Genomic DNA, 25,723 nt, shown 5'->3' with positions numbered 1-25,723 from the left:
TTTTTTTAGTTTCTTTATGTTTTATTTGACGAGTGGAGAAAGACAGGTCATTTGTGTAACTGTTGGTCATGCTGAGTATATAAAGATTTGACTATCATCTGAATAGGTTAAATAGCATTGTATGTTCCAGCAAGAAATATAAATGTTTATACTACACACTGCGCATTGAAAAGGTGTTATTATCGACTTTTGGGTTTAGGACAACGTTGTGTTTGTTTAGATAGGTACTTTGAAGCGTTGTTGGCTAACACTATCATTGTGATGACTCCATTGGGCAGAAAAATGACTGCCTGAGCTTTTAGCTTCACGTTGTTGATAAACTTGGCAAGATTTGCCAGGAATGATAAGTTATACTTAATTTAGCCTGAGTAGTTCCATATACTGTACGTTATAAATGTATATATAACGTGAATGAATGTTGGCCTTTATATGATAGGGAATCAAAGCAAAACTGACGATGGATAAACAATGTCTCTTGCAGTGGAGGATAGAAACCAAACGATTGTACATGTATGTTGTTGTGCCCTGTTGTGTAAGATGATAAACTACACGGGACTTGTAATAAACCGGAACCAGTCGTGAAATAAAAATCCACCAGTAATGAAAAAAAAAAAAAAAAACACGTTTTATATCATTACTGGTTGATTTTTGTTTTATAACTGGTATGTCAGCACAACGTGGTGGTTGAAGGTGGTGGATTGTGGCGGAGATTGTGTGATCTTACCACCATGCTTGGACAAGATATACTTTTCATAACAGCACTGTGAACAAACAAATGCTACATTTAAAAGCTTTAGTTCTATAAGGCCAGGCATCAGTTTAACAAAACTTGGCCTCGAATAAAATAATAACTCAAACATTGTACTTGCACAAACACACAAGTAATGAGTTAAACGATTCATATCTAAAGTTAAGTGTTTCATATAAAAGTCTTACTCAGTTCAACAAGTTACTCTTATTAATTTCCCTCTCTTGCAAAACTTTAAGGATCATTTCTAGTAATCTTCGATGACTTTTAAACAGTACATACAAACGTTAACAGTTGGCTTTATTTTTAGAATGGTTGTCAGTTCCATTCGGGATTGTCTCTACGTATAACATACATTCATTATGCTTAAATGACCCACAAAAGCTTTTATGGGATGCTCATTTTTAGCGTTGTGATTTACTGGCTTGGAATTAATTCGCGCTTATTTGAAATTCGGTGGGTCAAGTAAGGGATTTACCACCGTTCTTGTACTAGAAATTAAGTACATATACACTGTAAGTCTTGAGGATTACAGTTCTAAGAGATTTATTGTTGAGGCGATATTGACGTACTCTACGGCTGTTACGTACTACGTACTGAAAAGGATTTGGTCAATAAGCGGCCTGGTACAGCACTCGATAGCACTTGTCCACAGAAGGTTATATGTTTATCGTCTTGGCCCTGATGACTCTGAGCGCTCGTACCAGAAATAGCCAGAAAGAGGAGGCGATGAGAGCGAAGGCAACCCCAACCCAGCCCAGAGTAAGCGACCAGAGGACAGTGACCGTTCGGGCGGAGCAAAGGTCTTCTGGGATGTTTTCCAGAGCGTAGCACTCATATTTCTCATTGTTGTTCTTACTGTGGAAAATCCCTAGGCCGAACACCGAAAACACAGCTGGAATAAAAAGTGTGAAGAAACATGAACAACTGAAGCACAAATAATAGACTGTCACAGTACTGTGAAAAATTGCCAAGTTCGTAAATATCGAGAATACAGCTGGGAGAAAAAAGACAGAAACATTCACAAAATTAAGGCTTAAGGCTTGAGTGCTCCCATTTCTGTATTATTCACTAAAAGGAATCACATGTCGCTTGCAATTCGTTTCAACTAACTTCGTTCATCAGGCGAATTAGTTGATTAGTACACTATACCAGCCTCTATAATAACGGCAACGTGACAGAATGGATCCTGTGAGTCGCAGCACGCCCGCCTAAGCGACGATGTCGTTTAAGTACGTTTTAACACTGGAACCTGGCACATCAACTTAATATATAATTCTTTCTCCATCGTAGATAAGTATAGTTTCAATCGATAGCTAAGTTCTGGTAGCCCCAGCCACTGTGATTTATTTCTTTATTTGAGTGTTGTTTTATGTCGAACTCAAGGATATTTCACTTATACGACGGCGGCCAGCATTATGGTGGGAGGTAACCGGGCAGGGCCCGGTGGAAACCCACGACGATCCACAGGTTGCTGCAGACCTTCCCACGTACGGCCGGAGAGGAAGACAACATGAGCTGGACTTGAACTCACAGCGACCGCATTGGTGAGAGACTCCTGGGTCATTATGCTGCGCTAAAACCCAAAAGGCCGAGGCAGTTTACGCATTTATAACAGTGACATAATACAAAATGCTAAATAGCAGGATGATGAAACCAACAATTTCAGAAATCGGTGAAATTTTCTTCGCGTAATTTTACGCTGTCTACAGTTCATGTTTGATTTGTGGAACATTTTATTTTGTTCAAAATTGAACTTGCTGTTATCAAACTAGTTTCATAACGAAATATAAAAGTAAAGATACAAAGTTTCAAACATTCGACCAAGGAAAGGTAAATAATTGGTTTATCTGTAATGCTTAAAATCCCTAACGATCATGATAACCGTAAAAACATAGGATAACTTTCCTAAGATATGATTATAGAATTTAATCACTGTAATCAACTGGTAGAATAAAACCATATCTGAAATAAATAAAACATTTTGTGTTTGTGGTCCAATAGTTATGTCTGAGTAGACGTCGGAGTCTGTTTTGAATTAACTTACTTTGCATCGCGTTTAACCTGCACGTTAAACTGTCGTGCTTGGTTTGATACCGCAGGCTAATCGTCAACAGCGACGGTATGGGTTATCGATGAATCAATGGCAGGTCTTTGTTGACCCATGTCGAAATGCCTTTGGACCGGGTTAATCTAGCTCTGTAACCTGAAATATCATCTATTCAATTATTCTTTAATTGCCATTACTAGGAAGTGAAAATCGATTGGAGCGCTTCAAATAAGACTTCGCTATACCCATAATCCACAACGCTGACTGCACACAAACATATCATGGAAAAATCACCTCCACCTGAAACTACATGGAGACCTTACTGTGGAGACCGACCGATGACAATACATACGAACACCTTCTCTGGGTAATGACACCAGTGTAGAAGAATAGACACACCTCACCTGGGAATACATACAGGATTGGGTACAGACATGGGTGTAGAGGATCAGACAAACATTACCTGAGAGTACATAGTGAGTGAGTGAGTGCTTGGGGTATAACGTATAACTCAACAATTTTTCAGTCATATGACGACGAAGGAATCCTTAGGGTGTATGTAATGTGCCTTCTTGTTGCAGGACGGATTTCCACCGCTCTTTTATCTAGTGCCTTACCAAACCTTACCTGCGAGTACATAGAGAACTCTCCTGAGCATACACACTAAAACAGATATGGATTTAGACGATCAGACAAATATTACCTGAGAGCACATAGTGGATCCCGTAACCATGCACACGGACACCCGTCTCTGAGTACAGACATGAGTGTAGACGATCAAACCTTACCTGGGAGTACATAGTGGATCCCATGACAATACACACGGACACCTGTCTCTGAGTACAGACATGAGTGTACACGATCAGACAAACCTTACCTGAGAGCACATAGTGGATCCCGTAACCATGCACACGGACACCTGTCTCTGAGTACAGACATGGGTGGAGACGATCAGACAAACCTTACCTGAGAGCACATAGTGGATCCCGTGACCATACACACGGACACTTGTCTCTGAGTATGGACATGAGCGTAGACGGTCAGACAAACCTTACCTGCGAGTACATAGAGAACTCCCGTGAGCATACACACTGAAACTTGTCTCCGGGAGATGCCTATAGCTCCTATCACCAATGCCCCGAACAGATAAACAAGAGACACAATGAAACACGTGGCGGCTGAGTTGTGCATACCTTGTAAAAACAAATAAAACAAAGCGAAGATTGTTACCAAATGGTGGAAATAGATCCAGGTTAGATTCACAATGACATCTGTGACCGGGCTGTGCAATGTAATGTTGCTTACAAATGTGTCTGACGGCATTTCGCCACACCTATTCAGTCATTTGTATCTGGCAGTGAATGGAGGTATCATGTTTGAGAACACACCATAGTGTCACCAACAGGTCAAATGACAAATGACTTGGTATTGTCAAACTTCTGGGCTGCCTTCAAGCTGCCCATCGAAAGAATGAATGATTGTGGCTTATTTAAACGCCACGCCGTATTCATCCACAGATTGAGAAGTGTAGTGGATTGAAAAAAAAAAACAAAACAAAAAAACAAACCCAGTCTTATGACCTATAAGATTAAGAATGTAGGCTTTGCTCTGCCCCACTATTTATCACCAGTTAATCTCTATCGAGGTAAAAAAAAAAGTTTTATATTTTGGTAGCGTGTGAGATCGATATTTACCTCGGGTATTTGGAAACACCGCTACAGAAAAATGGATTTACTCTCAATACTCCAATCATTTATTTCAATGCTGTTATTCTATTTATAACGCCAAATACATTCCCAGTCTGTATTGTTCCAGTACAACTCTTGGAAGAGAACTCAGTCTTACGACTTATTTCAGTGGATCAGCAAGAACAGCATAATAGAAGACCAGAAGATTTGTTTTTCAGTTCGAACACTAACCAGTGGAATCCATTTGTTTACATATATACAGTCAAATCATCAAATATTTCATCAGAATCAGCAATACCGTTTGTGAGAAATAGTTTCAGGGGGAATAGCTCTGGGCGGCTTGTTGACGCGGCTACAGACGGTGAACAGTCTTTAGTAATTTAAAAATATTACCATAGTTATATGTGTTGGAATTTCTATCTAACCGTTATCCTTAGGTACAGTTTAATGCAAGAGAAGGAACTGTTTAAATCATATAATCACAGTCCCCTCAGCATAACACTAAATCCTTTAATATACTGAAAATTAATGATCTCCCGCGAAACTCTCGCAGGATCGAATACACTACCTCTGCCCGCTGTCAATCACGATAGCCTCCTCTTGGTAGGATCGGCGATCCCTGGCAAATCTCTATGCTGTAAATTTACATCTGTGATATCTTCTAACTAATCCTCTGTGGCTTGGCTTGATCTTGCCTTTGCTTTTGCTCTGGTCTTTGTTTTCGATCTTGACAGCAGGACCATCTATCAGACTATAACACATGAGCCGTTTTCGTAATTATCACAATTCTAGATTACATAGCCTCCAATCCGAAATGCTAATCATGGCGAACTTCGCAAACCGCGACGAAGTGACGTGAATCATTTCGGTCGGAAATAAATATCTAAATGGCTTCTAACCGAGGTAAGAACATAGAAACTCCAGAATTATGTACCTGTTTCATGAGCTATGAGCTTTAAACCAACATTGAGTACATTTTTATACCAGAATAATCACTGTCACTGAAATTTGACTGTTGTTGTTGTTATCAATCGTCAACACATACCTTTATCAAAAATAACCCCATGAAACTCTTCTTATATTTCATTTTCATTAACAATAAAATGTTAGACTTGCATAAGGCATGTAGGAAGAGTCACAGTTCCATGTCCAAAACATTCTCTAGGTGTAATGTTTGACAGTGGTGATTGCTTGTCTCAGGCTCGATCAGCCGATAAGAGAGTTCCTCTGTGTTCCTCACGCCGTAATGTGTTAGTGTTTCAGAACTTAACAGCAGAAAATGTGTCACATGACGAACGATTTATAATGTTCCCATAGGATTGTCCTAACCACTGTTTAGATTCGCCTAGATTCCGTTACTGATCCTGGACCATATGTAGCAAATACCGTTCGCTTTCCTGTACATGCTAGTAGCATCTTTCCCACTAGTGTCATCATATATGATTGTGAATGTATCATGTTTCACCACCAAGCAGCAAATACTTACGTGCCAACCATTTCCCGTTTTCATCAAACTGTGTTGTTTCCTTGTTATATTCTGTCACAAAACCGAAGCACCGGGAATTCTTCCCGACGGCTTGAAGGGCTTCGTCTGTGGATAAAAGGCACAGTTATTGTTCTAATTAATGACGGAAGGGGGCATCGTGGCTCAGTTGGTTAGCGCGCCAGCACAGCGTAATCCGAATAAAGTTTATTACCTTTTATACCTTTTAACCTTGGGCGTCTGAAAAAGCGACACATATAACATTCACTGAAGCTCTACGTATGAGATGAGTGTATTAACTAATAGGTATACGTTTTTTGTTTTTGCAAGAAATAACACAAGTGAGAGACATTATGGTTGTGATATAATTTTTGGATGTATACGAGCAGGTCTATGGGACAGTCTAAAGGTCATTTTGTCTTGCTTATTAACGAATACATGTCTTTTTTAAAATTTTGATGTTTGGATGCTTGAGTTTTGCACATGGGTGCAACTGATATATTGTAAAGATATTTGAGATTAATTTCCGGAAATAGAGTGTTGGTGCAATTTTTTAAACTTCCGCTTTTTTATAACCTCTCACTTTGTTGAATATATTTATAATTATCGTATCAAAACATACACTACCAATATGTAAAGACATACCCATGGTGTACATACTTTCAGAATGGGTGGTAGTTTTACTGCAGTGTCATGACTACCAAAATCACAGAGCGTGCATTGAAACGATGTGAAAGAGATGATGTGGATATGCAGGTAGGTGGTCAGACTGATTTGTTACCAGGAGTGTCAAGAGGCACAGCTGAGCACTGGAATAAGGAGGTAATGGCAAGTCAATAACGCGCCTGGAGGAGAACAAGCCTTATTAACATTGGCTGTATATCCCTGATGCCGGCCACCTGGCCAATCTACAATAACACACTTCTCACTTATCCCTGCTGGAGGACTTATATCTCAGATTTTGGAGAAGGCAAAGTGGTCTATAACTAACATGTTAATATGGCACATGATCCAGCCATACGAACACATGAAAGAGACTTACATTAAGGGGCATGTGTTACTAAAGTGCAAATAAAGGCTAAATGCGAATATACATGTATGTCAGACATTAAAACACTGTCCAGAAAATAGTTTGATAGATTATTTTATCAAATAATCAAATAACTGAGTAAAATGTATTTAAAATTGGATTGTACAGTGACCATGTGACTTCACATCAGGTTTTTGCTATTTAATATACACATGCTAAACCGATACAGATCTATGAATACATGGACTGTAGAGGACTACATAAACTATTTCAAGCCAAAGCACGGAGGTGACGCCATTTATATCCACGGTGTACCAACATATAGCTATGTTTTAAAGCGTTTCACTCATTTTGAAATATTTTACAAAAGGATCCATATGTAATATGATCGAATTTCTGTTCAGAACCTGAGAAATGAATTGGCATTTTCGAGTTTTGTTTTCAATGAAAACAAACATTTGACCATTTCCAAATGGGTTTTTGATTTCAATATACTACTGAATGAAATTTAATACATATTAGATCTCATCTGAAACGTTTCACATGGTGGAAATAAAAGAATACAGATGTTTACAGCTTACGTACAAGTTATCGTACTGATATGTGTTTACCCAGTTACTTATTGAATAAGTTATAAGTACTAATTCATCTCAACCCGTTAACTAGACACGAAGGATGTATCGCAACACTAGTGGGTAGAAATTAAATCAATGGCAAGGCCTCTCTGTTTATCTTCTGATATTGATTTTCAGTTTATGTTTCATTTCTCTACGGACAGATTAATTTCCGCTTTCCCCCAGTAATACTGCTTATAAGTAAACAATATTCACCAGTTCAGTATATCTACCTAGAGGTATTTGTGGTGAAACACAAATGTCAGAATTTTGAAAAAAAAATTTCTCATAGCTCACATCCCTACAGATCAATTTCAAAGACAAACCGGTTTTCATAGACTATTTATACATTTGCCCATGCGCATTGAATCTCTCTTCTTAAGTAATGGATTAACATATAGTCGATGGAATCTGTTTGTTACAAAAAGTGAAGAGCAATATCAATGTTTTATTAATACTATAGGTACATTTGTTGAGTGGCTTTTCCCGTTTATTTTCACTCAGCCCACACGGTCAAGTTAACTTTTGCATAATACAACATGCGTCAGCATAATACCAATAACCCGCTGGGATATATGCTCACTGTGAATGTTGTGTCAGTCCTAACCACTTCATGATCAACCAGTCGGGTATTTTTGTTATGTTATAGGGTTTTGAGTACACAAATCAAAGAGTAGGTAGAAAATGTTTACCTGTCACCATATTAAAATAATCTTAAAAGGAATATTAAATAATAAACAGCATAAACTGATAGGCATATACATGTTAAAATAAAAACGGCAAGTCGACCACTCTAGTAAACATGTCACATGTTTTCTATATAACACCAGTGTTTTGGAGTAAACGTTGAAATGATTTACTGAAAACGTCGGCATTATAAAAAGAATGCCAGCCTATGTTTTAATAAAAACGTATGGTATAGTTCCACCATATGCATATAACTCGTTTATCAACAAGATGTCTGGATTCAAATAAAAACAGCAAGGGGTTTGCACATTAGTGCATGTGTTTTTATAAATACATGTGTTGTGAATATGTGGAGTGTAGGTAACTTAATTACAGCTGAACAGGTCTCGTTGATGTTCTGGTTCTGAAAGTGGACTGGTTCCTTAACTGTACATACACATTAAAACCGATTTTACTTTAATTAGTTTTGTTGAGACAACACTAGATGCAAGGAATCACGTTTGTATCCACATATTTGCACGTGACTGCAATATCATCTTATTAGGGGAGGAAAGTCGACTTCGCCATTGTTGTGTCTCATTGTCTTCGTTATCCACAGAAACGAGTAACCGTAGAATATTCTACAATGTTGTCTCAAGGGAGTCTGCAGTTTCAGATCTTTTTGTCTCTTCAAATGTCGAGGAAAACACATAGGTTTTCTTTAACATGTTTTTAAAACAATTTTTTATAGTGTTTGATATAGCCTGTAGTGCTGTTTGTTAAGTTATCAATGTTTTTGACCATGTCGTGCTGATGTCTCAGAGTGGAGATCTTGCTTTAAAGTGCTTCAGTCTTCAGAGAAGATATACCGAATAGTAAAATGATATGAAGGGTACCCCAGGGAACAGAGCTAACACCAGGATTCAAAAAAATTTACGACGAATAACACTATTTAACTCGTATAAGTGATGAGTCCTCATGAACAAAATCTTCGGCAGTTTCCGTAAAATTTTCCTGATGTTATGAAACAGTCGGTTGTCAGAAGCGCCAGTTATTTTTTGAACTGTCATTTACTACATTTGGTACATTTCTTTAAAACCTTGTATTGAAAAGAGTGTGGTTTCCTATAACTTAAAATGAGGTGGCAGTCAAACTTTAGTTTTAAAGATTTAAATCTAATTTACTAGGTAAATAGGGCTAGCCTATAGTTGGATGTTCTTAAGCAGTGTATACGATGACGATGAACAACTACTAGAAACTATCACCCTGTGAAACGCGAAACAAGCGTCTTTACAGTAATCGCATATCTACAGCAGGAAGTTCCAGGCGCTGGAGAGTTTGCTGCTCTTATCATTAAATAGGGAACACAGTCATATTGAGGAAGCTAGTGTTGTACAGATCACTTAAAGAACACACCGTTGGAAAGTAAACTCAACCTCGTATTTTCACTCCTAGAATTATACACGACAAATTTTAATGAAGTGCAGTGCTGTAATCGTAAAAAAAAGCTGTATGGAACATGTGAAAAAACACATTTGTATTAAATGATTGCAAAGTATTAACCTCATGAACACTAAATAGACAAAATTTAAAATGTTATATTCCACTATCGTACATGTTTAGAAAGGGAATTATATATTTGCTGTTTTTCCTGGTTTTGTATGTTTTATAAATGTCAAATGTTTTGTTTAATTGCATTGTTACTGGTACCTTCACGCCTCCGGGATCACATTTTCCGGGGAGGGCGCATGCATTATGTACTATATCCCCGTATGTGGACATCTAATAGGCAATGTGTTCTGAGAGAGCGAATGTGTTAATATTTTACGAGATACTATCGATTTTGTGTCGGGAAGCATCGGTTCATAATCCTGAGCGCTAAATAAATTATTATCAGCCTGACAGGAAACGGACGTCAGAAATTCCTCCACATTTAATGTTGGAATGCAGGGAGACGAATCTTACCGGACAGAGAATTACAGATCTGCCAGACGCCAGTATACGTGTCGTACAAGAACTCTTTCTCCACCCATGCCGTAATCTCCGTATCGTTCAGTATGTTCGTCACTTTTTGCTTAGCTATGTAATAGCCATCACTCGACAATGGCTCAATTATTTGCCAGTGGTTAGTGTCGTTTAACTTTTGAAGTGCGCTGTAGTCCCACTTGTAATCCTGCCATGCCGTTGTGGCCACCGCGATCACTGTGAAGATGGTTGCCAGGACCCCAAATATCACTGCATTCAGCACAACTATGTGAAGGGGTGAAATCGCCATTTCGTGCCCTCAGACGTCAGCACAACGAGGTGGATTGGCCGCCACAACCAGCTGTGCTTTTTGTTCTACGGTCTCGTCTAGCCTGTGGGTAACATCTTCAGCAGGTGGCTTAAACACCTGTAAAATGATCAGATGTCCGACACTTTCGGACCAGATGATGACAAACTGACATGACTTCTCTCAGCAGGTCACTCGTACTGACCTATTGCCTTCTATAAAATTTTAGAATAAAAGCTTGGCAGAATCTATGGACGGTTAACGGTGTAGACTGAAATGTATTGATTTAGGCATTTCCCTTGCAGCCCGCGCTGGGATCAGCCTGTTGTCATGGCAACCATATGTGTATGGTTTGCCTTTGGTGTGCTTAAAGCTCGTAAAACTTTGAGCTGGGTCACTTGCTCACAGCTATTCCTTTCTATGCTGGCTATAAAGTAGGACAGAAAAAATGAAAGGTACAATCTTCACGAGGAATGAAGACGTCACTAGTTTTCTTTTGGGAGTACTCTTGGATAAGTTACTGCATTCGCCGATTGGCTTTTCCCTGTATATGACCGGGGAAGAAGTCGGCTAGAGCTGGACTTGAACACACGGCGATCGCACTGGTGAGAGGCTATTCGGTCATCGTGCAGTGCTCGCACGCTAAACACTAGGACTGAGGCTTGAAAGTTATTTTACAGTGATTATTTGACTAGACAAAGGACAAGGATAAACAGACAACGGCGTAGGGATAAACGTTTACTCCAGAAATCCTGAAAACTGTGTAGTTTATATCAATAACAGTAAGATCTTGTCACACGTGGGCGATGTACGCTTCACTCTTCATGAATTGCCACGTGCTCGGGAAATTTAGCAGTGTTCTCCAGCCAGGGGAATGCTCAACACTGCCCGTGCTTCGTATACCTACTCAAATTCAACCATGTAATCATCAGTTGTTAGTCGTAACACGAGCCACTGCACAGTCACGGTTATGTAAACGTATATCTATAACAAGGGCATAACACGCCGATAACAATTAGCAACAGACGATATACCATATCTGGGTGCACCCAAACGTCCATTCATTACCATTCTCCGCAATGTGGGCAAACGAAAAATAAAGGTTTACCAGTGCCCATGAGTTTTATTTGTTCCATGGAAATCTCGCAACAGATGGGATGCGGTGAGTTAGTTAAGGTTTTTGATAGATTTTGGGAAGGCCTATCACTTTATCCTGTGACCCGCCAGCAATGAACTGAAACTGGAAGGAAGCTCCTCTTCCTTCCTTTCGTATATCGTTCATGCAAGTCTAGCTTAATGTTATATGCTTTTCTGCGAACTCTGACCTCTAACTCGCAAAATCTCGAGACTCTGGCGATATTTCCGGGGAACTCGAATGAGGTCTCATTCTTGTCTGCCATTCGTTATTTTTATCTCTGGATTATGGTACAGTCATAAACCGTGAGTGAGTGAATGAGTGATTGGGGTTTAACGTCGTACTTAACAATTTTTCAGTCATATGACGACGAAGGAATCCTTAGAGTGTATACTATGTGCCTCTTTGTTGCAGGACGGATTTTCACCGCTCTTTTATCTAGTGCTGCTTCACTGAGATGACTTACCGAAGGCAAGAAAGCTGCCCCGCCCGAGCCATTATACTTATACGGGTCAACCAGTCGTTGCACTATCCCCTTCACGCTGAACGCGAGGAAGCTACCAGTCATAAACCGTAGATTATAGACTAATTGCAAGTGCACAACTATGTATCCTGACTACAACGTCCTCTTTGTGAGCAACGGACCATGAAATGCTCACGACTGACACGGGTTATACACAAGAGTTTGAAATTGTCAGTCTGAAGATAATCCTGAAAGGTGCTCAATATATTGGTATAGCTTATTGTAATAATCCTTATAATCCACTATAATCAACAGTAATTAAGCGACCTATAGCGTATGACATTGGAGAGAACGATTTCACGCACAAGGTGAAGTTCTGAAAGTCACTGTCGCTGCGAGTTCGCATTAACATGATAAAAGATGTAGGCATGCAATAGTACATGAATCGATGGTGAAAACATACAAACCAGACAGGGATAGTGAAGAAGTGCGAAAGATTACCTGGGTAAAGTCACCCGAAATATGAGTGTCACCCAAACGTCCATTCATTACCATTCTCCGCAATGTGGGCAAACGAAAAATAAAGGTTTACCAGTGCCCATGAGTTTTATTTGTTCCATGGAAATCTCGCAACAGATGGGATGCGGTGAGTTAGTTAAGGTTTTTGATAGATTTTGGGAAGGCCTATCACTTTATCCTGTGACCCGCCAGCAATGAACTGAAACTGGAAGGAAGCTCCTCTTCCTTCCTTTCGTATATCGTTCATGCAAGTCTAGCTTAATGTTATATGCTTTTCTGCGAACTCTGACCTCTAACTCGCAAAATCTCGAGACTCTGGCGATATTTCCGGGGAACTCGAATGAGGTCTCATTCTTGTCTGCCATTCGTTATTTTTATCTCTGGATTATGGTACAGTCATAAACCGTGAGTGAGTGAATGAGTGATTGGGGTTTAACGTCGTACTTAACAATTTTTCAGTCATATGACGACGAAGGAATCCTTAGAGTGTATACTATGTGCCTCTTTGTTGCAGGACGGATTTTCACCGCTCTTTTATCTAGTGCTGCTTCACTGAGATGACTTACCGAAGGCAAGAAAGCTGCCCCGCCCGAGCCATTATACTTATACGGGTCAACCAGTCGTTGCACTATCCCCTTCACGCTGAACGCGAGGAAGCTACCAGTCATAAACCGTAGATTATAGACTAATTGCAAGTGCACAACTATGTATCCTGACTACAACGTCCTCTTTGTGAGCAACGGACCATGAAATGCTCACGACTGACACGGGTTATACACAAGAGTTTGAAATTGTCAGTCTGAAGATAATCCTGAAAGGTGCTCAATATATTGGTATAGCTTATTGTAATAATCCTTATAATCCACTATAATCAACAGTAATTAAGCGACCTATAGCGTATGACATTGGAGAGAACGATTTCACGCACAAGGTGAAGTTCTGAAAGTCACTGTCGCTGCGAGTTCGCATTAACATGATAAAAGATGTAGGCATGCAATAGTACATGAATCGATGGTGAAAACATACAAACCAGACAGGGATAGTGAAGAAGTGCGAAAGATTACCTGGGTAAAGTCACCCGAAATATGAGTGTCAGTGTTGTCAAGAAAAACTTTTATTTATTTGATTGTTGCCGCACTCAAGAATTTATCACTTTATACACTAGTTATTGGAATGTGGTCGCAACGGGCAAGCTTAACCATCGGAGCCAGCGAGACCTCTCAAGCAAAATAAGACAATCGGGCACTTCTAACGCCTTATTCTGGTACGTTATTTGATTTGTTTATTTATTTAATTGGTGTTTTACGCCGTACTCAAGAATATTTCACTTATACTACGGCGGCCAGCATTATGGTGAGGGGGACCCGGCAGCATGAGCTAGACTTGAACTCACGGCGACAGCAAATAAAGAGACAGATAAATATCAGCAGAAACATAGCCTCTTTAGTGAAGGTAATAACAACTTATGAATCTGCTCAACGAGTCTTTCAGTAAGGAAGTAGTAATACATAGGAAGGGCGACAACTCTTAGCAAGTTTCTCGACTATCAGATTATCAGTTACATGCCAGAGGATCCTTGTATGACTGTTGATCGCAAATAGCATTGCGTCAATTACATTTTTATTTTCCATTTCACATGAGTTTTTCAAGCATTGCTAAACCAATGAATGACGACGTAAAACACACACAAAAAAAACAAAATCATATCACGTTCAAAAAGTACATTTTGTGTGTACATTGGTGTTTTGGTACGCCGAAGGGTTTTTGTTTTTCTTCGTAAAATGTTTATGCAGTCGACACATACATACAGTCCATAGGTAGATCAATTGCTCGCATTCACAGCGATACTGTGTCAACACTATCAGCTGTTGCGGGCAGGGAGATAGAACAGTGTTCTCCATTATTTCGACCCGATGAGATCTCCTGGGTGAAAAGAATTGTATCTCTGTTGTCCAGCGTCTGGCGTGAAAGGCGACTAACCCAGAGCTCTCCCGTGTGGGTCAAAATAGATCCACATCATTCCACCACATAATTTTATCTCCGAAAGCAACCATGCCCCCAAATGTGTTCGGTGTGACAACTGACTCTGTATTTTAAACATCTGATAGCATCACTGGCAATATTTATTTCGGTACTAGTACTTTGTTAATTATCAATAGGGTACTTAGCTTTGATGTTTGATGTCCTTTGCATGATACATATTACGGGAATGCACCGATATTACCACAGAGAAAATTATTCCACAAATGATTCAGCTTGATTAGACAATAATATTGAGCTGTAGTTTCTGAGCTTCAACATCGTCGGTTTTCTGGGATGAAAATGCTCTGCAAAGTAAAATGTCTGAGGGCAGAAGTCTGGCAGTAGTAGAGTGATAAACGGCAGCTTTATCCATGACATGATGGAGGCGCAGAAGGTTTCAAGTCAAGTCTGACTCGTATCTTTTCAAGTATTAGAATAATAACGCCCAAAACAGCCACAATTCCGTAGGTCAAGAATACTCCTCCAAGCGTCTTCATGCTTAGCCTGATAAAATCGCTGTTTTGAGTCCTCTGCGGGCACACATTGATTGTGTTAAACCATTGGTCTTTCAGGTTCTTCACAATTCCATACTCCACCAGTTTAAGGATCCTGTATGGAAACACCAAACAGCTTTTTATTTCAATTTTTCGTTATCCTTTTATATGGCGGTATATCAGAATACCTCTTCTCACTATAAGAAAGCTTTCTTCATGAACTGTACAAATAAATTTGTTATTTTGTTGTAAAATTACCAAAATATTTATTTTCACATATTTTAAATGCAAGAACTGTACATTGAGTTTTTAAAGTAAACACTAAAATCGCGTTGAGCCGAATCACTATTGGTTTCAAATGTAGAGACGAGTAAATGTGGGAAGAAATATAACAATGAAGCCAAACGCATCATATACCTTCTACAATATTAGCTTGACAAAGTCACCAACTTCCAGAGAGTTGTGGCTCAACCGTTCGATTCATTGAGAGCAGTAAAACTGACTTCCCATAATTCCTCACTATCGCGCTATCAATATTAAGTAACGCGGCTCCAGAGGGCAATCTGTTGGAGGAGTACAGACAAGGGGACTACCATACAAATCAATGGCATACTTCTCTTTGTTAAAATACGAGTATTAAGGGATGCTTATGATGACCACCAGAAGTGCATTACCTGCAAGTATGCAACTTTCCTATCGCCAACACATTATGTAACGTATCTGCGTAGCGAAGTATTTTTTTCTCTCTCTATTGCGCAGCAAAGTTTGAGAAACGGCTGATGCATGGTGGGAAAAAAAATGTTCCAAACGCGTTTGTCTTGAAACAGACTTAAAAAATTACGACAACGGAGAGTTTTGTGAAAGGATAACAATGTGTTTCATAGTAATAGTTTTAGAGTTGCTTAGAAATATAAAAATGGTCAGTGGCTTCATAACTGCATAGCAACAATGATTAGCGAAATTGTAGATTTTAAATACGGAGATTCGATTTCAAGATGTGACTAGTTCTTTGTAGAGGCCGTTTACATTAGATTTTACATGATTCAGTTCCCAATTTCCACCCAAGACGTTGACATATTTCTCCACTAGGTGTAGCGACCTTCTACAGATGACGTAACATGCAATGTGCCATGGAGACTAGCTATAGGGTTATGGACGTCAATGACTACCCAATAAGCTGTAATGGAGTCCGTCCTGTGTCATACAACCAGCCACTTACTCACCGAAAATTAATAGCTTTCTTGAAAGGGGAGAGTTTGGGCAGCACAAAGGCGTATGAGCCGCTGAAAAATTGTTCTTCGGCTACCCGGATCTCCCCGCACGATTCGGACACTCCAAACTGCAGCGACACTCTGCCACCTATAAAACAATGACCGCCTTTCTTCACAGCGTCGATCCCAATCTCAGACTTCTCAACAGGTTTCTTTTTGGCATTGATGGAGCGGTATAAATCTAGATTTGATTGCTGCAGTTATAAACAGATTAACACGATTTCAAAAATTTAGATTAGAGATGCATACCATTCTATGACTTAACACATTTAACAATGTAGTGGTACGAATATTTAACCATCATGCATCCAGAGCGTCTGGAATATACCACCGACTTCTAGCAAGTTAATTGCGATCTTTCCCACGTGTGACATAGTGTAAGACAACACAAGATGGAGTTGTTGACAGCTTCTTGCGTCCAAGTCTTAAATCTACCCTGTCCGAGAATTAAATGAATTAAAATTGTGAATGAAAACAAAAAGTGGAGGTAAAAAGGTCTGTGTCTAGACATACATGTTTCCTGGTTTCCACCATCTCCTAGCATTACGAGAAAATGTGATTTTACAGATTCTCAACGGAATTACTTTCCCTTGTACACTTTGGGAATACCCGCCGAGTTAACAGTGATATATATACAGTCATACCTCGAACAATGTCCATGTACTTGTACCCGATTCCACCAAAATTGTCATATCATCGCGACTGTCTAGGTCCTCAAGGCTGTCGATTGGCTTGAGGGGTGTGGCTACGGTCAGGACAGCGGCCAGGTGAGCGGTGTACATGGAGAGGAGGAGTTCCGTAAATAGTAACCACACCCCCAACAAGCAACGGGCAGACAGCACCGTCGGATGATAAGTAGGGCCTTTAAAGTAGATGGCGAAAGAGCATAATAGCAATTACTTACCACTAAGTGTTCAAAGTAGAGGCTACATTAGATACTGGGTGTCATTTTTGACTTTGATAACAACTGATCAAGTGATATTGTGGTCATCATAAAATTTTCAATACTAATAACTCTTACTATTAATATACAGCGATCGAGTAAGCAAGGAATTAAACTCACGGTTGCCCAAGCTATATCATTGTACTGTCACAGTTGTTTAGCTACGTGATCCATGTATATGCCTTGTAGCATGTAAAAACTGAATACATTCAGTTAAATTACCCAATCGCAGAAAAATAATTGATTTTTGTTCATTTATTTGACTGTTGTTTTACGCCGGACTCAAGAATATTTCGATTATACGACGGCGGCCAACATTATCGTGGGAGGAAATCGGGCAGAGCCCGGGGGAAACCCACAACCACCCGCAGGTTGCTGGTAACCTGGACCAGGGAGCAAACCAGCATGAGCTGGACTTTAACTCATAGCGACAGCATGGGTGAGAGGCAGGCTACTAAACCATTGTGCCGCGCTGGCGTGCTACCTCCTTTGGCCACGTAGGCTCCCCAAAATAATATGAAAGACACATATAAGTCATTCAGAGAATAAAACCAGATATGGTGTGACAGTTGACAAATGGTCACACGTATTACCGGTGAAATTTGACATACCCTACAGCTAAGCTTTAAGCAGGCCTAGGTAAAAAGAAATTCTTTTTTTTTTAAATTGGAGACTATATTTGTTATACCTTGCCCAAAGATTGAGCTAATGACCAATTCCATATTCTCCAAGAGTCGGATCTCCTGGGGCCGGTGCTTGATGTTTGCCTTGCTGGAAGTCAGATGAGTGCTGTAGTTAATCATGAACAAACAGAGGCCTGTCAGGGCTATGAAGGCGGCTATGATTATCCAGACCAAAAGAGAAAACGGCTTAAGGAACTGGAAAAGCTGAGGTGACTTGGCCGGTGTAGGGGTGAGGATTCCAACACTCTGCTGCATGAAGGCTGTGGTGAAGTCTATCACTGCTGCTCGCTGATGTGTTACCGTGAACGGCCCGATGGCCATGTCAGCTTCCTACAAAAAAAATGTGAAACACAAGGCCTAACATTCCTTGGTTAAATGAGCGAAACCAAAGCTGTGACGTATTTAGTCAGTAAACTTTAAAACCAGTAACAAATAGGTCAACAACACAATTTGACAAGTCAGCGTAGTACCGAAAGCCGTGTTTGTGTACGCTTATGCCAAATATTGAAAACATCTTTAAATACAAATATACATTTAATTATTTCAGACATGACAAAGGTTTGGTTAAAAAAGAAGAGAAATTCTAAACAGAATCTAGTTGAAAACATTTAGAAACGCTCTGTTTTGGCTTATCTCAGATGTTCATATGAAAATGTTGAAATACTCCTCTCGTGTACATTATGGAAACCTTCTATCAGGATTGTATTCTGGCCATATAAAGCAGCCCTCGTTAGACCACTTATTACGGCGCTCAAGTCACGGTGCTGAAAGCCTGCTGGATCATACAAATTAATGCACTGTCGTGAACAGTTGGAATAAAATCCCTGACTGACGCAAAAAAAACCCCAACAAAACAATCAGTACATTTCATACAGCTTGTATCACTTAAATATGCTGAAGACAATTGTCCTAGGAAAATATGCCAGAGTTTTCAATGCCCCCTGGTAAACAGGCACATAATGCAAGATCATGTGTAACAATAGTCCTACTGGACCCCACCTTCGATCTGCCGCCTCTCACCTCACGCACTTGTCGTGAATCTCCAGCGAAAGGAGATCTCCACAAATATACATGCTATAATTTCGGCGGCCTCACCTTTATTTCTTAGCAGCCTTTCAACTAGTGTCACAGTAAGGCCTCCCACACAAATAAATTATCAATAAAATGAGATGTGACGTGAAGTGATTCTTTCATCACGTAAATCAGGGAATGTGATTTTGTCGATCACTTAGGTGTGACTACTGTGATGTCATCCCACACAATTCCTATAGAATCAGTGTCTATTACTGAGTTGTAACTGTTTCCGTTTTACTCACTTCTCTATGTTCTGTCTTCTATCAAGGCTTCTGTCAATAATAAGAAAAGATGACCCATCAGCGAGGCAGTATGATGTACTTATTCTCAGGTTTTATGAAGGTTTTATGAAGGAGATGACATAACAAAACTGCCGTATACAAAAATATTCCATTTCAGCGGCCATGGCTACTATTCTTCACCGGGCACCTGACAAAACTAGTGTGGTTAGATCATAGAAGGACCTGGACTGAAACATACACTGTTACTTACTCCACGCAGAATCATTCCAATCATGCCAGTCCAGGAACCGTTGTCCATTGGAACGCCGTAAAAACCGTCAGGGGACACGACAAAATCATATCTGATGAGATACAAAGTCAGTATAGAGGTCAGCAGCAATAAAGCCTAAACAAAAGCACTTCTTGATTTATCTGATTGGTGTTTAACGAGGTGTTCAAGAATTTTTCACTTATATGACGACGGTCAGGTTTATGGGTGGGGGTAACAGGGGTGCCCGGAGTAAACCATCGACCTTCGTCACATACCTGGTAAACCTCACTTGAAGCCGCAGCACAAACTGCGAGAGCTGGACTCGAACAAGCAACCCTTAGGGCAACGATATAGAGTTCAGAGAACCTACAGCAACATATAATACACGAAGCTATATAAGGTCAATAAAATAATAATGTCATAAGGTTGATAACGAGTACAAAGTCATAATTTGGTAAACGTAAATAAAATATATGTTATGCAAATATAAGGACTGGTAACGGAAACGAAAAGTAAGAAGAGTTTTTCTCAAAACACACGTGAAATTCAGCGCTCCTGCTAAATAGGTAAGAATATCAACTGCCAATCCGGTAAATTCCGTGTCACCTTCAGCTTTGCGAGCAAATGGTGGTGATTTCTGAAATCAAGATAATAAACATTATTTCTCATGTATATGAAAATAACGAATTGCACATTGGCAGTTCCCAGCATGTTGGAACTTCATACACTCCACTGATTATTGAACATTAGAGCACTATTGTCATATCAGTGTGAAGCCTTTCTTGGCGGAGTGAGCGGAATGAGAGGTTCTGGCTATTGAGGTAGCGTTATCGAACGGTGCTCATGGCAGATCAAAGTGCTATATTTGTCATGGCCTCTTTCTTTCACCAATCTAGGAAGGCAGTAAAATTGTCGTGTATGCTAGGTGAAATGTGAAAACAAATACACATTTGTAGCACTACTAGGACATGCCTGACGGCGCATAATATATAATTATAGTCACTTACGAAATCCGAGCCGATCCATACGCCATATCGTCATCATATATCCATCTACATAATCCTAGCTTAGTAACGCTATATTTTTGGTATAGAGAACTGTGCAGCTGGAGAGAGGTTATAGGGTACAATAGAATGACAGGCATCTTTGCATAGAGCACGTCCACATTTTAGACGATAGATGTCCATAACTTCTCAGTATATATGTCTTTCCTTATATGTACGATACATTGCCAAAAATATCTTTGCTCATAAGTGTGAGCTATCAACATGGGCATATTGTTTCCTTCCCTATAAGTGCAGAATACCAACGGTAGCATAAATATCTTTCACTAGACGAAGTTCAAGATATCAACATCTGTATAAATGTGCTTCTCTATGGGAAGTCAAAGTATAGGATATCAAAATTGTCATTAATGTGTTTCCCTATAAGTATGGAACATCAACATCGGCATAAATGATAACATGTTATCATAAATATCTTTCTCTGTAGTACGAGATATTAACATTGCCACAAGTGTCTTTCCCTATAAGTACGGAATATTAACATTGCCATAAGTGTTCTTCCCTATACGTGCGGGATATCAACATTGCCATAAATATCTTTCCTTACAAGTACAGAATATCAACATTGCCATAAATGTCTTCCCCCAAAATTACGGGATATTAACATTGTCATAAATATCTTTCCCTAAACGTACGAGATAAATGTTCGTAAATGTTCTTCCCTAAAGGTACTGAATTTCACCATTGCCATAGCTGTCTTTCCCTATGTGTAGGTGTTATTATTGTTCTTATGCCCTGATGCAGAGGGTGTTGCTGTACATACCGGATCTGCGGCAATGATCAGTCGTCTTCCACCAAAATCAACGATGTCGGCAAACAGACTCCCTCCATCTCTCATCTCCAAGCCGACGGTTTCAGACCATCTTCCGATCACATGCGCAGAAGTTTGAGGAAAATGACTTATTTCTATAATATCGAACGTGACTTTCCTTTCCATGATCTTTTGGAGTACACTGTCTTTAAGGGAGAACATCTGGAAAAAAGCAGCAAGAAACAAACAAAAAATAAGTCATTCCGGGCAATGTAATTCCCCCCTTTCCATGGGAGACCGGTGGGTGAGTGGGTTGCAAAATCAGCGAAGATATTCGGAGCTTTTTGCCTACATTGCATGATATGAACATTGTCGCAAGTGCTTTTCCCTGTGTGTACGGGATATTTATTTATTTATGTGATTGGTGTTTTACGCCGTACTAAGGAATATTTCACTTATTAGACGGCCGCCAGCATTATGGTGGGAAGAAACCGGGCAGAGCCCGGGGGAAACCCACGACCATCCCCAGGTTGCTTGTACGGGATATTAACATTGGCACAAACGTCTTACTCTACATGTATTTGGTATTAAAATGGGAATAAATGTGTTTCTCTATAGGCATATGTACGTGATATCAAAATTATTATAAAAGTGTTTTGCATTCTTCTATTGTGATCGAATGTTAAACGTGATGAAAACATAGCATTTTTATGGATAACATAGAGTAATTCTAGACCGTGAAGTTTAATAAATTGCAAATAACATCACTGTAATCTTTGTTTTTACCTAATTCTCCTTAATGTAAAGAAAACTAAAATATGAAGTAAGGTTCATCATACAGACAAGAGAAAACTATGGATAAAAATACTTTCATTTATTTTTTTCAGATTTTGAGAGAAAATTAAAAAAGCATTTAAGGACATCCGTGGCTCATTTTGTCAGCGCGCAAGGGCAACGTAATTACCCAGAAGCCTTTCGCTGTGAGTTCAAATCCAGGACATGCTGGTTTCCTCTCCCGTTATACGTGTGAGGTCCTGCAGCAAACTGCGGATGGTCGTGTGTTTCTCCCGGGCTCTGCCCGGTTTGCTCCCACCATAATGCTGGCCGCCGTCGAATGAGTGAAATATTCTTGAGTACGGCGTAAAACACTAGTAAAATTAAATAAATAATAAAGACATTTAAATATTTGAAAAATATGGTGGGCTTTAAGAGCCATACTGACGGTATCTAGGAACTCTGATGTCACATCACCTTTTTTTCCTGATGTTTTTCGGAACGAATTTTTGGGAACACTATTTCAGTAATCTATTACTTATGAGTAAATGAGTTATTCCAACACTTAATGTCGTGATTAGAGTTGAATAATCTTCCTGTGACGTCAGAATTCCTATCGTCGGATAGTATGGTCCACAAAGCCCACGATAGAATTCAGATATTTGATCGCCTTTTCACAACAATCACAAAAAAATAAATAAAAGTATATATTGTGCATATTTTCAAGTGGTCTATTTAGTGATGCCTACTTCGATTTTAGAAGTTTTTTCTTTTAAGCCATGGTGCTGGGAGGGGGGGGGGCGTGTAAATTGCTGCTATTTGTGCATTTACATGTAGTTAGAATAAAACCCTGACAGATAAAATGAATAGAGGCCGTCACACTGTCGTCGCTGCTCTGGTTTTATTCACTGTGCTGTACGCTTTAATTATATTTCTTTATATATAAAGGATATCAACATTGGAATAAATGACCTATAAGTACGGCACATCAGTATTATAATAAGTGTGTTTACCCTGACGTGTATATACGTGATATCAACGTTATCATAAATGTCTCATCCTACACGGAGGAGCCTCCGTCGTTCAGTTGATTAGCGCGCTAGCGCAGCGTAATGGCGTGGGAGCCTCTCACCAATGCGGTCGCTGTGAGTTCAAGTCCAGCTCATGCTGGCTTCCTCTCCGGCCGCACGTGGGAAGGTCTTCCAGCAATCTGGGAATGGTCGTGTGTTTCCCCCGGGCTCTGCCCGGTTTCCTCCCACCATAATGCTGGCCGCCGTCGTATAAGTGGAATATTCTTCAGTTTGGCGTAAAACACCAATCAAATAAATAAATAAATCATACAGGGACAGGATAGTAAGATAATGAGTTTGCTGATGGTTGCGTTACATGTATGATTGTCATTTGTGGTTAAGAACTCACTGGTCCAGCACGTGGAGGCAATGTCTGTTCTTTATTCCCTCGATCGAAAGCCCAATGCAGTAAACAAACAGCTTCTATCAATCGACTGGAAATCATCTGGAATGAGACTCACAAGTTGGTGTGTACACAGAAACAATCGCGGGTGATGAAGATTATACTTCTGCAACCACGCACAGTTAGTTAGCAGCTGTAACAACTTAGATGATTACACAATACGGTAAGATCATTCATTTGACATTCTGATAAATCCAACTTTCACATTTAGTAACTCACTGTTTGACCCTCAGACACTTATTGCTCTGCTTTCTAGGGTCCATTATGTTTTCCTTTGTTCTATAGAACTGGTCTCATAACTAAGAATTCAGGCGGTAAACCAATGACAAATAAAATACGAATGCATCAAAGTTGCAATTTTGCCGAGGAAGACAACAAAGACCGTGTCATACGTGCAATGTTTTGAGAAACCACATGAATATAGTTTAAATTATATAGAACACATGTTTTGTTATTTCATGTGACGACTGTCTCATTCACAGGTTTTACCGTATGTACTGGCCGAACTCAGGGAGAAAATTGCAGTTGCAGTCAGCTTCATGTAAATAGATCTCATGTATATAGTTCAGATGAAAGCTGCATTGAGCAGAGGGAAAAGCTTAGGAGATGCAGAGGCGTAAAAAGAAACAAAAAAAGAAAAACAAAAGAGAAGGATGGAAAAAGGGTCAGTACAATAAATGGCTATTCATAAAGAAACAAAGTGAGTGTTATAACAGTCAAGCTCCTGGTAAAAGGTGAAAATTACCACTTGACAAATATTAACTTCAGTCTGCAGACTTTCGTTTTATCTCACCGTAGGATGTATCATATTATTTGATAATTAGTAATGGACAGCCCTAAAATCTGATGAGACGCCTACAGACCGGTAAGCGTTCCCAAGTCAGCCCGACATGGTAATAATACTCACCGATAGATGGATTTTCTCCAAATTGCCACACATACTTTGTTGGATATTCTCCGAACAGCAGGAACACCAGGATTTCTGTGGTTGCACAAGGAGAAGGTTAGCGCTAGACGAGGGACCCAACAACAACAACAACGCCTCTTCTGTCGCCATGTTATCAGTGATAACGATCCACGCGTCTTGGTGAGACATCATGTTTAACAAAACCACCTGCATCAAAGGAAAAAGGGGAAAATGAGACTGTTTGAGAAATTTTATCAACCATCCTGAGGTAAACAGTAAGACGGTGCAGAGAGTACATAACGTGACCGGACAAAAGATAGTGGTATTAACATGCTGTGACAATATAAGCCGCTCAGTTAGCATGGGGCCTGGCTGAGATTGGGGAAAGCAAACAAATAGAGAGCATTGTCAGAGAAATTCTCTATCTAAGAAAATACGGTAAGTGTTCAAGACTTTCCTTAACTAATCATATTGATTGACATGTTTGGATTTGTTGGTCAGAAATGTGACATCGGCTATGGCTTCTACCTGTATCAGTGTGGAGTGGGAGTGCGAAGATGGGGAATCGAGGCCTCCGTGGCTCAGTTGATAAGCGCGTAAGCGCAGAGTAATGACCTTGGAACCTATCACCAATGCGGTCGCTGTAAGTCCAGCCAATGTTGGCTTCCTCTCCGGCCATACGTGGAAAGGTCTGTCAGCAAACTGCGGATGGTCGTGGGTTTCTCCCGGGCTCTGCCCGGTTTTCTCCCACCACAATGCTGGTCGCCGTCGTATAAGTGAAATATTCTTGAGTGCGGCGTAAAACATCAATCAAATAAATAAATCAAGATGGGGATTCATATAAAGAGGGCGTGGGACCCTTCTCTCTATATATGTACTTCCAGAAATATAAATGGGATGATTCGATTTGTATTTCATGGCAATGCTAAGAGTGCAATTACTATAGATATTTTAGCAGCTCACCTGACTGAATATTGCTCTTACACTCTTCGACTCTGCCATGATGACGATTCGTGCTGGCATTCTCTGTAGAGCTCTCTTGAAGTCTTCCGTATTCATGTCACTGCTCCAAACAGCGGGCGTAGAAAATACTCCGACTGATGACAA

The 25,723-nt window shown here is 39.9% G+C and overlaps 2 protein-coding genes across 2 annotated transcripts; both read right to left on the bottom strand.

Annotated features, from left to right (window-relative positions):
- Nucleotides 1-485: 485 nt before the first annotated feature.
- LOC135461396 (uncharacterized) lies at nt 486-10,769 on the bottom strand. The gene is made up of 4 exons (XM_064738469.1): nt 10,245-10,769; nt 5,973-6,077; nt 3,854-3,991; nt 486-1,643 (listed from the first exon to the last, which is right to left on the bottom strand). Exons 1-4 carry the CDS (start codon nt 10,552-10,554, stop codon nt 1,408-1,410), a joined length of 789 nt encoding a protein of 262 aa, XP_064594539.1. The 5' UTR covers nt 10,555-10,769; the 3' UTR covers nt 486-1,407.
- Nucleotides 10,564-25,675, bottom strand: LOC135473966 (probable glutamate receptor). Its single transcript, XM_064753975.1, has 11 exons — nt 25,580-25,675; nt 24,617-24,823; nt 23,656-23,751; nt 21,475-21,684; nt 20,187-20,284; nt 19,648-19,738; nt 18,087-18,411; nt 17,100-17,317; nt 16,408-16,649; nt 15,104-15,299; nt 10,564-10,671 (listed from the first exon to the last, which is right to left on the bottom strand). The coding sequence occupies exons 1-11, from the start codon at nt 25,673-25,675 to the stop codon at nt 10,564-10,566; spliced, it is 1,887 nt and encodes a 628-aa protein (XP_064610045.1).
- Nucleotides 25,676-25,723: the final 48 nt, after the last annotated feature.

Source organism: Liolophura sinensis, chromosome 1 (genome assembly GCF_032854445.1).
Source record: "Liolophura sinensis isolate JHLJ2023 chromosome 1, CUHK_Ljap_v2, whole genome shotgun sequence".
NCBI lineage: Eukaryota > Metazoa > Mollusca > Polyplacophora > Chitonida > Chitonidae > Liolophura > Liolophura sinensis.
The sequence above is the reverse complement of the archived record's forward strand: the minus strand, read 5'-3'. Positions and strand labels throughout refer to the sequence as shown.

Excerpts from the sequence above, each read along its gene's own strand:
- LOC135461396 (XM_064738469.1), bottom strand. The coding sequence starts at position 10,554 with ATGGCGATTTCACCCCTTCACATAGTTGTGCTGAATGCAGTGATATTT. Across the intron at positions 6,078-10,244 it reads GATCTGTAATTCTCTGTCCG|ACGAAGCCCTTCAAGCCGTC; the intron begins GTAAGATTCGTC and ends TTTTATCCACAG. Across the intron at positions 3,992-5,972 it reads AAACGGGAAATGGTTGGCAC|GTATGCACAACTCAGCCGCC; the intron begins GTAAGTATTTGC and ends TGTTTTTACAAG.
- LOC135473966 (XM_064753975.1), bottom strand. The coding sequence starts at position 25,675 with ATGAATACGGAAGACTTCAAGAGAGCTCTACAGAGAATGCCAGCACGA. Across the intron at positions 17,318-18,086 it reads TAGCTCAATCTTTGGGCAAG|GCCCTACTTATCATCCGACG; the intron begins GTATAACAAATA and ends TCTACTTTAAAG. Across the intron at positions 16,650-17,099 it reads GTACATGGACATTGTTCGAG|CAATCAAATCTAGATTTATA; the intron begins GTATGACTGTAT and ends TTATAACTGCAG.